The sequence below is a fragment of the Centropristis striata genome, chromosome 13 (genome assembly GCF_030273125.1).
Source record: "Centropristis striata isolate RG_2023a ecotype Rhode Island chromosome 13, C.striata_1.0, whole genome shotgun sequence".
Taxonomy (NCBI): domain Eukaryota; kingdom Metazoa; phylum Chordata; class Actinopteri; order Perciformes; family Serranidae; genus Centropristis; species Centropristis striata.
This window is the reverse complement of record NC_081529.1, coordinates 20801811-20814404: the sequence shown is the minus strand read 5'-3', so window position 1 is coordinate 20814404 and position 12594 is coordinate 20801811. Positions and strand designations below refer to the sequence as shown.

At 33.2% G+C, this 12594-nt stretch overlaps 2 protein-coding genes across 2 annotated transcripts in view; both read left to right on the top strand.

Annotated features, from left to right (window-relative positions):
- The first annotated feature begins 389 nt into the window (after positions 1-389).
- On the top strand, positions 390-10610 carry LOC131984085 (5-hydroxytryptamine receptor 3A-like). Its single transcript, XM_059348961.1, has 9 exons — positions 390-965; positions 1045-1208; positions 4794-4838; positions 4935-5044; positions 6478-6650; positions 7283-7440; positions 8596-8806; positions 8883-9050; positions 10273-10610. The coding sequence occupies exons 1-9, from the start codon at positions 926-928 to the stop codon at positions 10536-10538; spliced, it is 1335 nt and encodes a 444-aa protein (XP_059204944.1). The 5' UTR covers positions 390-925; the 3' UTR covers positions 10539-10610.
- Positions 10611-11598: 988 nt separating this feature from the next.
- Positions 11599-12594, top strand: part of tmem104 (transmembrane protein 104) — a 95029-nt gene continuing 94033 nt past the window's right edge. Inside the window, exon 1 of the mRNA XM_059348960.1 lies at positions 11599-11908. The gene's annotated coding sequence lies outside the window, so the exon portion shown is untranslated. The remainder of the gene's footprint in view (positions 11909-12594) is intronic.

Genomic DNA, 12594 nt, shown 5'->3' with positions numbered 1-12594 from the left:
TCACTACCTCAGACTCTTTGGAGGGGAGTCACACACATTACTGCCTGTTTGCTGTGGAAGAAAGGAACATTTTTATCAGTGCATATCAGGGGACGTCAAGCTGCTGAACAATTTATCAGTCTTGTTTTATTTTTTATTGTGCAATCAGGTGGACAATCAATCAAAATTGTGTCATTTTTAAAAATATTTTTTTTTAATCTGTTTTTGCAAAGGGTCCATTAGTTGGTGTTCTCATTTCATCACACAATCTTCCACAGCAGGTCAAATTAATTGATTTTAGATTTAAATCATAAACATTTAACTTTATTTGGGGTTATAAAAGTAAAAAGTCATGGAAGATCCACAGGACGGACAAAATCAAATATTAAACAGAACAAAGTACAGGAATTAACATTAAATGCTCAACAGATCAAAAAGTAATTGGTTTTAATAATGAATAGTCTGCAATCTGGAAAATATATCAAAATTGTGTTCATTTTTTCATTTTTGAAAAGGATTTGTATCTGTTTTTGCAAATGAACTCTTCATCTCAGCATTAATTTTTAAGTGTTTGTTGTTTGACATCACAATAAGGGACCGACTGCTGCAAACACACAGATTTTTTTATTCTTCTCATTCTTCTTAAATATTCAAATTAAACCTGTAATCAGTTCTCGTCATGGTCCTCGACCGCAGAAGAACAAACCGAAACCTTTTCTGACTTCTCTGTTTGACTTTTTGCGTCAGCTGCAGCACCGACAATAGAAACTCACGGGTGATTTGTGTCGTGTCCTGTAAACAACAGGCTGCAGAGGCAAAGAGAAGCTTTTCACTCTGACAATGCTGTTTAATTAGATCTATTGACGTGAGCTCTGCTGCTTTGTGCTGCTGTTAATGCAGCGCAGCTTAAAAGCGTTTGCTCACATCGAGATGACGACAAACAGCCATGTTGGCTCTGACGACTCTCGCTTTCCTCGCGTTTATCGGTAAATTGTTAACCTAAAACTTTGGCTTTGATTTAACCCTGAACTTGAAATTTCTAAGTTTCTGTCTGGTTCCCTGCAGGGGTTTGCTGCAGCGAGCCGTCAGACTGCTCTTACGCCGCTCTGCTCACACACCTGAACATCACACCTGCAAACGACCTTCTGACCATCATGAGACCCGTGAAGAACTGGAGGACGCCCACTACCGTTATGATCGACATGTTGCTGTACGGGATTCTGGAAGTGGTGAGGGTCTTTAATGTCTTTATAGTATGGAAGTTATTGAAGAGGGTTGGGGAGGGAAAAATAATTATTCGCTTCGAGAAAAAAAGACAATGTAGAGAAATAAAGTCGACTTTTTGAATTTGATTACTGATTTTCCTCTTAAAAACACAAATCACATACATTACATAAAAGCAGATTTTCCCCAAAACAATAATTGTGGCAGCTTCTACCAAGAATATCTAATGTATGTGTTTACATTTATTTACACTTTTTTCTTGACGTTTCGACCTTTGCTGTATTTTAACATGATTTTGTGTAATATATATATTTTAAGTGTACTGCTCAGGGTTTTCTATGGAAGAGGATTAGGGACAAGTAGGAGGAAAAAAGTTGAAATGAAAAGAGTCACTTCTTGAGTTCAGTAAAGAAGACTGTGAGCTACAACCTGATTCTCCTCAATACGTTTAATATATGTCTGAAGAATTGACATAAATTACTTAATTAAAGCAGATTTTCTCAAAACAATAGTTGTAGCAGCTTCTAATTTATATGTCTTTAATGTCTTTATAGTGTGGAAGTTGGTAATGTTTTTTATATTTCTACTTGTTTATTTGCTAATACCTTTTTAGATTTCTAGTTTTTACTGCTTATTTACTATTTATTGTTATTTTCCTATCCACTTTGCTGCTGTAATTCGGGAAATTTCCCCGTTGTGGGACTCATAACGGAAATCTTAATCTTAAATTATGGAAGAGGGTTAGGGCCAGCTAAGAGAAAAAAAAATAATGAGAGGAGAAAAGAGTGGAAATGCAGAGCATAAAGTCGACTTTTTGAGTTTGATTCTCTATGATGTGTCTAATATTTGTCCATTTTTTTTTTTACATAAATTACACAAAAGCAGTATTTCCCAAAACAACAGCTGTAGTAGCTTCTACCAAGAAAATCCCATGTGTGTGTCAGGGGATTTTAGTTCTACTGCACCTTAAATATTGTGGTTTTTGATCATTTTATGACAATGGAAATCAGGTTGTAGCTGCAGTAACTGTTGGATATAAAACAATGTTCCTCTGATGACTGATTCAATCTGTAAATATCTTTATAACTTTACCATCTCAAAAAGTTTACTTTATTCTCATTACTCCACTTAACTAGCCTGGGTATACCCAGACTGCCTTGCGCGCTCGAATTTAATTTCGAACTGCGGCGGGGTCTGGAAACTAGCAAGGAATATTAGCCCTGTTTTAGGGATCCAATCACAGAGCGGGGAGGGACGGTGAGACGATGACGCGTACTACTCGGCACTTGGAAGCTTTCCGGATCCAACATGGCTGCTGCAGACGCGAAACTCTCTTTAGCTGTAGATGGTGTTTTAAATAGTTTAGAGCGAAAGTTGAAAGGCGAAAGGTCTCTCGGCAGCTCCGCTGTCCCCCGGCTGGTAGCGAGATCACCGGTAGCGGGGCTATTAGCGCCGCACCGAGCCGCCGAGACCGCCAGTCACCGCCGGTGATCTGGCTACCAGCCGGGGGACAGCGGAGCCGCCGAGAGACCCGCAGCAGCTTGTTTGTTGCCCATAAAATCAGTGGATGTGTGTGGCAGAATGACATGAGGGGGAATAAAGCGTGAAAATAAATAATCTTGCAGAAAGCGAGAACTGGAGAAGCAACGCAGCAAACAACACTCTCTCACAGACACACACACAACAAATATCCATCTCTGTTGCTCTACTACGTCATCTGGTATAACTGATCTGATTGGCTAAGAGCTACCTACAGACGCTTTTGATAGACATTCTAAGCTCCCAATAAACGGCTCCGGAGGATCGTAAACCACACCTCCTCTACGGAGAAAAGCATTGAAGGTGTCCAGACCTAATCTCCAATGAGATTTGGTCTGGTGTTAGCCAGGCTACCACTTAACTGCATAATGAAAAAAAATCCTCTCATTATTTGTTTCTCCTGCCTGGCCCTAATCCTGACTCGTAGTAATTTGAGCTTTAAGAGTTTATCATTTTCATTAATGTGTCTGTTTTTTCTGTCATTTCACTCAAAAAGACTAAAAATATATTTTTGCATTGTTGTGGTATCAAGCAAAGCGGCTAGTTTTGTTTTATTCAGAGGTGGAAAGTACATTTACTCAATTATTGTATTTTTTTTATGCCAATTGTTATATTTTTAAAATTAATTTGACAGCTAGTTACTTTAAGGCCGATCAAATCCCCATAAAAGGACATGTTACTGTTTTTAGTTTTATTAGTTTAAAATGCCATATTGCTTTGTAAAAACATAAAATACTTATTTGAAAAATAGTATAGATGACAAAATTATTTATTATATTAATCATTATTATTGTAATAATAATAATAACTAGAAAATTTCCTCTGAGGAAATTCTGAAAGGGCCACGGGGGCTACTGCCGGTGTGTGTACACTATGATGAGATTCTTCAGAGATTTCAAACAATTAATACTAGTAATGTTATGATGATATATTATATACAAGGAACACACCTACAACAAGCATTCCTTTTCAAGTATTTATTTATACAGCAACCTATGCCCTTTAACCTCAAAATGTGTGTGTGTGTGTAACTAAAATCACAAAGTTGCCTGTATGTGTGAGACAAGCATGTGTATCTGGAGGAGTGTGCGCGCTTACGCACGCATGTGTGTAACTAAAATGACATAACGTTACCTGTGAGTGTGTGTGTGTGTGTGTGAAGCATTTGTATCTGGAGGAGTGTGCGCGCTTATGCTCGCATGTGTGTGTGCGTGCGTGTGTGTATCTGTAACTGTAACTAATCAGTAAGATCCTTTGATCCTTTGATGTGAGATATACAGACATCAGAGGATCAAAGGCTTTGTCGACCAATCAGAGCAGAGCAATCAACAGAATTAACTGCTGCTGTAGAATGTTCGGCACAGTGACAACAGCCAGAGGTGGACAGACTTGAATTTCTGGCCTCAAACAGAAAGCATTTTTGGCAAAACCATAATACCTATCATTGATCTGACTTCACTGTGAGCGTCCCGAGTTCTTCTTGAACAGCTACATATGTTTTTTGTGAAGAAAAATGAAGAAATAGCTTTGTAAGAGCGATCTGAAAAACTGTTAAATATGCTTTTCTACAGAAATCTTCCTGTGTTTTTAATATAGGAGTCAATGGAGCTGTTGGTGCGTGTTGGTGGCGCACCAACAGCTCCCAAATAAGAAAAAATTGGTGAATTATTTTATTTATTTATTCATTTGCGTGATTAATGTTGTTTACCTTCTGATTGTTTTTTTGTTGTACTTCGTCTATTTTTTTTTTGGTTTACTGAGTTGAAAGTTTTTTCTGTAAGAGTTTTTTAATCTCACCTGCACAACTTTTTGCTTTTGTGTCTCTGGTTTTATTGTGCAAAAAAAAAAAATCAAATAAGTGGCTTTTAAGAAGACATTTCTTATTGAGAACGGACCATTATCGCTGGAATGACATTTCACAGCTGTGAAAATTAGCCATAAACTATCTGCATGGACAGATACCACTGCATTTAAGTGAGAAATGTATATGACTCGAGTAAATGCCATTGAAACACGAACAATAATAACACAGTTGTGCTTCCCGTCTGCAGGATGAGAAGTCTCAAACTCTCACGACTCACATCTGGATCATGATGGTGAGAATCAGACAGTTTCAAAGCTTTTTCAGACAGTGATCTGTTGTGACCTCACATATCAACTACAAAAACTCACAGCGGCTTTTCTTTCCCCAGACTTGGACGAACGAATTGCTCACTTGGAATTTCTCAGACTTCTGTGGGATTCGCCAGATTGCTGTTCCGAGATCGAGGCTGTGGATCCCAGATATACAAATAGCAGAGGAGTAAGTGTTACACAACTTAATTCACATCAAGTTTCATAAAGGAGGCTCATCAATAAACAATTTCTTGTAACTTCTTATCAACAAACATGTTTTTACAGCGTTCCATAACTTTTCCAGTCTTTTTTTTTGTCACCATAAAAGGACACGCTAGAGTACTGTTATTAAATTTAACCTGTTTTTTTTTTAGTTTAAATGCTATATTGCTTTGTAAAAAATAAAATAATTATGTGAAAAATATTATTAATGTCAAAATTATGTATTTTATATCAATGTATTATATTATTATTATTATTATTATTATTATTATTATTAATAATAATAATAATAATATAAATTATTATTATGATTGTAGTAGTAGTAGTAATAATAATAATTCTTCTTTTTTTTTTTGTCTCTGTCCCTTTTATTTGGAACATGTTGCAGGCATCACATTCACAATATGTAATTATTAAACAACAAATACATTCATATAAACAATAAAGTTTTAATGTTAAATATATTGTCTTTGTACAGTTTTCAGTTGAATATATGTCCAAAATGTTTCGCAAATCACTGCATTCTTTTGTTATTGAATTTAGATCGATGTGATCACCTGACAGAAAATCCACGTATTGACACATTCCACCTAAAATAATGAAAACCTAAAAGATAGAGCAGAGAAAAAAAGAAGAGATAGTATAATTTTATTAGAACAGATCTGCAAAGAAATGTTTATTGTTCTTTATCTGTTGTTTATTATGCTTATTACAATTATTTTCATGTAGGGAAGTATTTGGGTGAGTTACAATCCTGTTTTGTTTCGCTCTCTGTTTTGATAAAACCTCTGTGCTTTAACATTGTTACGTTCACTGACTAAACCCAGCCAAGAAAGTTGAAACAAATATAACAAAAGAAGGCCTATCTAAACTAGCTGTGAAGTAAAACAAACAAACAAAAGGCCTACCTAACTTATCTACAAAAAAGGCTTTTCAAAACAATACAGGGGTGGCACAACCAATAAATGAATGGAGTAACAGAAATGATCCTACGTGATGCAAAATGTACAGGGTACCCCCAACTAACCTAGTCCCAACCTCCCACCACACAAACCAATTTTCTTAAGCAAAGTCAGCAAATGGATTGAAAAACCAAGAGAGAATGAAGGCCCAAGATGTCATCCATTTAAAAGGGTCTCTTCCATTGTGATTGGCCAGCTGGGGATGCAGGGAGCCAATAGGCAGCACCGCCTGGCTGCACAGGTAGCAGCTCATCAGAAATCACCTGCAGGTTGTCATCCCAATCACTGACAGTCTGTGCAGGAATCACCTGAAACACAGGAAAAGGAGGGAGGAGAAAGACAAAAACACACACATTGCTGCCTGACACGTAACAAACATGTTTTTTTAGGAAGAAATAAATCCATTAAAGCAAATGTTCTGTTTTTTTTTTCTCAGCGCCTCTGACACCAGCAGCATTTCAGAGAGTCATATTGTTAACGTTTACCATAACGGACTTCTGATGGCGAACGCTCGCCAGCGGCTGACGTCCACCTGCCGCCTCGATCTCAAACTGTTCCCGTTTGATTCTCAGAGCTGTAAAATGTCGTTAGGATCCATGAGCTCAGCAGGTAAATCACAACAGATTCATCTCTAATTTACCATCTCTATTATTATTTTATTTTACTTGCTTTATTCATGTATTTTTTTTATTTTTCTACAAATGATTTTTAATTATTTTTTAAATTTACCTTAATTTTTACTATCACTAACTGCTGTCTATTAAATGTAATTTTATTTTGTGTAATTTTTGTAAAATATGTAATTTGTGTATTTTAATTAAATTACACTGACATATATCTCATTATTTACTATATTATTATTTTATTTTGTTTGGTTTATTCATGTTTTTATTTTTTTATTTTTTTCTTGTATTGTATAATTTTATTTATATTTAATGTTAGTATTTCTATTTTTTGCATCTCTATTTTTTTTCTTTACAATTTATGTTTTATTTATTTTTTAATTATTTTACTTTTTTATTTTTAATGTCACTCTTTGTATCTTTAATCTTTTATTCTTATGTTCTTTCTTATTTAAATATATTTATTATTTTATTTAATTTTTCTTTATTTACACTTTTTTAAAACTTATTTTTGTAAATTAATTTGTCGCTCTGAGGTATTTAATATCTCTAAGATGAATCCAGAATTGCTTCGGGACATATTTGATGTCATTATGAAATATTTTTTCCTTGTCTCAGTGGACACGTTGATCCTGGACACAACCTTGAGTGACACAACCTTGACAAACATCTCTGAGCAAACGATGGTCACGAAGGGAGAATGGGAACTCAATGCTGTCGAAGTACGAAAAGCTTTTATGCATTCGAACGGAAATCAGAGCACACTGGAATACACGGTAAGAAAAATCTTCTCTTTGATCCTTTATTGTTTGCTTGCTTGTTTGTTCGTTTGCTGCAAATAGTATTTTTATTATTTACATTTTTAAAATTCCTTTCAACATTAATTGTACTTTGAGCTTTTCAATATATTTTCTTTATTTTCGTATATTTTTTACCCATCTTTTTATTAATTAATTGCACTGAGATTTTTTATATCACCATATTTTTCTTTTATTTATTTTAATACTATTTACACTTTTATTTCTATTTTTTCCATCTCTTGCTTTTCTTTATTTCTTTTTCATTTTAAGTATTTAAATGAAATTGTATTTATTTTTTTATGTATTTTTTTTGTATTTCTATTTTCTGCATCTCCATTATTATTATTTGATTTTCTTTGCTTACATATTTATTTTTTATTTATTTTTAGCTTGTTTTTTAATCTCACTCTTTGTATCTTTTTTAATCTTTAATTCTTATTTTCTATATATTTAATTTAAATGTATTTATTATTTTTTTTTCGTCTCTATTATTATTTAATTTAATATTGTGTATTTTAATTAAAGATGAGATATATCTCATTATTCACTATAATATTTTATTTTGTTTGCTTCATTCATGTTATTTATTTTTTAAATTTTAAATGTACTTTTATTTTTACTTTCATGACTGCTATCTCTTTTATGTAATTTTATTTTGTATTTCTATTTTCTGCATCTCAATTATTATTTATTTCTTTTTTCTTTTCTCACATTTTTATTTATTTGAATTAATTATCTAACATTCTTTAATCTTGAATTTTTATTTTCTATCTTTTTAATTTGAGTGTTTTTATTGTTTATTTTTTTTTAATGTATGTTATTTTGTTATTACATTTTTTTTTTTTTTTATTAATTAATTATTATTTTTAAATTAATATTTATCATCATGATTGCTGTCCCTCTATCTCCATGTATAGAGATATTTAACTATAGACATTTACCTGTCCCGAAATGGACATTGAAACTTGAACTACTAAAAAATCTCATTAAACAGAATATATTGTCAATGAAATATGACACTTACTTACTTATTGTAAGTCGCTTTGGAAAAAAACGTCAGATAAAGGACATATAATGTAATGTAATGACAACAACGTGCATCTAATTACTGTAAAATGATATTTTTTTCAGTTCACCATCTCCAGGAAGCCAATGCTTTATGTGATCAATTTAATCGTGCCACTGTTCTACTTTCTGATCCTGGATCTGGCCTCGTTCTTCATCAGCGAGGCTAGAGGTGAGAAGCTGAGCTTCAAAGTGACCGTCCTGCTGTCCATCTCCGTCCTGCTGCTCATTCTCAAAGACATGCTGCCCTCCACGGAGCAGAACCTGCCACAGATCGGTGAGCTGACACGCAGAGATTTAACCGTGAGAGCATCATCACACCGACCGCTAACGTCTCTCTGACTTTCTTCCAGCCAGCTACTGCGTGGCCGTGTTCGCCCTGGTGGGGCTGAGCGTCCTGGAGGCCATGCTGGTCAGCTACCTGTTCGACCTGGATGCTCGCTGCGCCACTCACTGTGGTCAGGAGGCCGAAACTGTTGATGACGGAGAGGATATTCAGCTGGAAGTCGACTACAAGAAGGGTATGTTTCCTCAACAAAGTTTCCCTTAATTCTGTGATCAGACTGACAGCAATAGATTCAAATAATTGCTTGAAATATGTGGAACTAGTGGTGCCTTGGACCGTCACATTTATTTTTTTATTTCTATTTATCCATCCCTTTATTTTTACTTTCATTTTATTTTATTTTTCTTTATTCAAACTTATTTTTATAAATTAATCAGTTGCTCTGAGGTATTTGATATATCTTTTATTTCATTTGAACTAATTAATTAATTCAATTAAAAATGCAATATTTGTTTTCATCTATATAATTATTTTATTTGATCTTTATTTTTTTTAAATGTATTTTTAGAAGTTAATTAGTTGCTCTGCTTCTATTTTATTTGAACTAATTATTTAATTAATTCAACTATAAATTTAGTAATTATATTGCATAATCTCTATTATTATATTATTTTATTATTCTTTATTTTAATTTTTAAGGTTATTTTTTATAAATTAATTAGTTGCTGTGAGGTATTTTACATCTCTCCTTTATTTAATTTTAAGTAATTATTTAATTAATTAAATAATACATTTAATAATTATTTTTCATCTCTATTATTATTTTATAAATTAATTAGTTGCTCTGATGTATTTGATATCTATCTTTTATTTAATGCAAACTTATTTTTAAATGTATTAATTCATTAAATAATACATTTTGTATTTATTTTTCTTTTTTCATCATTATTATTTTATTTTCCTTTTCTTTATTCATACATGTGTATTTTACTCAATAAATACTGTATAATGTGGTTAATTTAAAATCTATTTATTTATTTTTATTTTTCTTCACTGAACATTAAAAATATGTTATTGATATTTATTCAGCTATTTATTTTATTTGTATATCTTTATTTTCTCTGTAATTATTTCTGGACTTGGTCGACAATGTAATACATCAATAGTGTTAAATATTATTTAATAAATACATTTTTTGAGGACCTTTGCAGAGTGACATCGATGCAAAATCGCTGCACCTTCTACATAAAAAAGGTCTATTTTCATCCTAGCTGAAATATGTACTTTATTGGCTGTCTCATCGGTTATTTGGGAAGTATTTTCTATCATAAAAATATTGACCATATCGACTTCAAGTAGTTCACATCCCAATGCAGATGCATGAATGAGTCCACATGTACATTTAGACACTGAACAGAACCAGCTCATTCTGCTGAATTGTCTCCCTCCCCACACAGAGCCCAATGACGCTGAAGAGTTCCCCCAGAAGAGTGACCTTCCTCTGGATCGATCCACCGGCCGCGACCTGCTGAAACAACTCCTGGAGGAGGTGAAGGCCGCTCGGCAGAAAGCTGAAAAACAAGAAAAAGACAAGATGAAGCCAGGACGCTACAGAACACTGGCTGAATACATCGACTCTGTGTTCTTTACTCTCTATTTTTTAACTGTTGTAGGTTATCTGATGTACGTCGCTATAGTGTGGGTCTCACAAGTGGTTGTGTGAATTAGGTTCATAATAAATAGCGACACGAATGTGACATGATCTTATAAAAATTACAATATTTACATCATGAAACGATCATTTTACATTTATTATTTGCATATGTGTGCATGTTTGTTTGTTGTAATCAGGAAAATGCAATAGAAAAATTATATTAGCTGCTATTACAGTCTATGTGTATATATCATCAGATAAGATGAACTTTATTATTCCCACATTTGAGAAACTCAATTGTTAGGGAAGAAAAACGAGAAAAAGCAGATGAAAAGATGTTTTAAATGGTAATAAAAATGAGTTAAAAGTAAAAAAATAAATAAATGAATAAAGTAGCATAAAATATTATTTTCATTGTTATATTATTTTTATTTTAATAAATTTAATTTTGTTTGATTTGTAACCTCACTATCACTAGCTCATCTATCTTTCATTCATTGTCTCTTAATAATAATGATTTATTTATTTATTTTGTGTAGTGTAATTTGATTTAACCAACTTTAAATATAGAATGTGCAAAATGCATTTATTTGCATTAAAAATATCTAGACACGTTTAAAGAAAAAAAATCTTTTACCTTTATTGTGTAATATTTTCCGTTTTTATTTAAAAAAAATCCGAAATTATTTAGTTGAGATGACTTCTTTTTGCAGTCCAATGTAATATGTACATAATGACCAAAAATGTGTATAAATCAGCAGGTGTGCAAACCATATGACTTGTACATGTGTCATATGACATCACGTATTGGCTAAGGGGTGTTTGTTTTGTAAACCCGTAGCTGCACAGAAGGGCGGGGTTTCTGTCTTTATGTAAATATAGTCATACAAAGTTGAGTGGCAACAAACTAATTATGCTAAAATCAGTCTGCAATGTGTGAATAACTGGTTTAATAAACAAAATATGCTCCAAATATCTGCTAAGATGGCACCCCGTGATTTGTTTTTCTTCACCAACAGCTGATCGAGCAAACCTCTGAACAGGTGCATCAAGCTAAACATGTTAACAATAAAGTCAAGTACATTATTTTTCATAATAAAATCTCAACCGCTTATATTCAAAGGAAAAGCTTTTACTATTAAAGGCAAGCACCGGAAATGTGAGTTGACGCTAATGGGAGCTTAACGGCTGTTCCTGCTTGAAGCAGGTCAGCTGGTTTGTTTAGTTTACTGCTTCAGTTAGCAAGCTGTTAGAGCCTCGATAGCCCGTTAGGAGTGTTTTTATCCAAACTTTGGAATATATTTAGCAAGGAAGCAGCTCATGGTAGCTCTGCGGCGAGGCTCTTGCATTGATCCAGCGAGCTAGAGATCCACATGACCAGTTGGAGCATCCTGCTAGCCTAGCAGCTAAATTAGATACATACACTGGGAAGAAGTAAGGTGAGAGCTGTTTACTTTTTGTTTCCATTTATGACTCTCTAACTAAAAGTCTAACTTACCAGCGTATTGTATAAAACATTTATACCTAAATCTGTTTGTGTCCTAACCGACGCTGTTGCTAGCTGGGCTGCTGCTAGCAAGGAAATGTCAGTTTAACATCTAAATAGTGAATCAATCACAACTTTACATAATACAGATAAGCTACACCACGAAAAACAAGCTTGACAAGTTTTGGAAAATCTGGAAGGTTTTCTGTAATTTCCTTGAGAAAAATGATATTGAAGTAGATGGCTGGAATGATGAGCTGAACTGAAGATTTATTTATCTTTTCATTTATCTTGGTTTACTATACAGATTCAGAGCTTTACAGACATGTATATGTATCTGTGTGAGTGTATAGATATAGGCATTTATTTATTTACTTATTTTTCATTTATTTATCTTTCTACCACCATTATTTTCCCCCTCCAGTTTATGTATTTATTAATTGTATTTTCATCATCATTATTGCTATCGTTATTGTTGTTGTTTTCTTGTATGTGCCTTCTTGTTCTATGTTGTTCACCGTTTGTAAATTAACAAAATGTGCAATAAACACATGTTTAAAAAAACTTACTTAATACAGCAAGGTTAGCTTTTCCAACTTAAAATACACCCCGTAACAAATAATAATTAATTTATAAAAT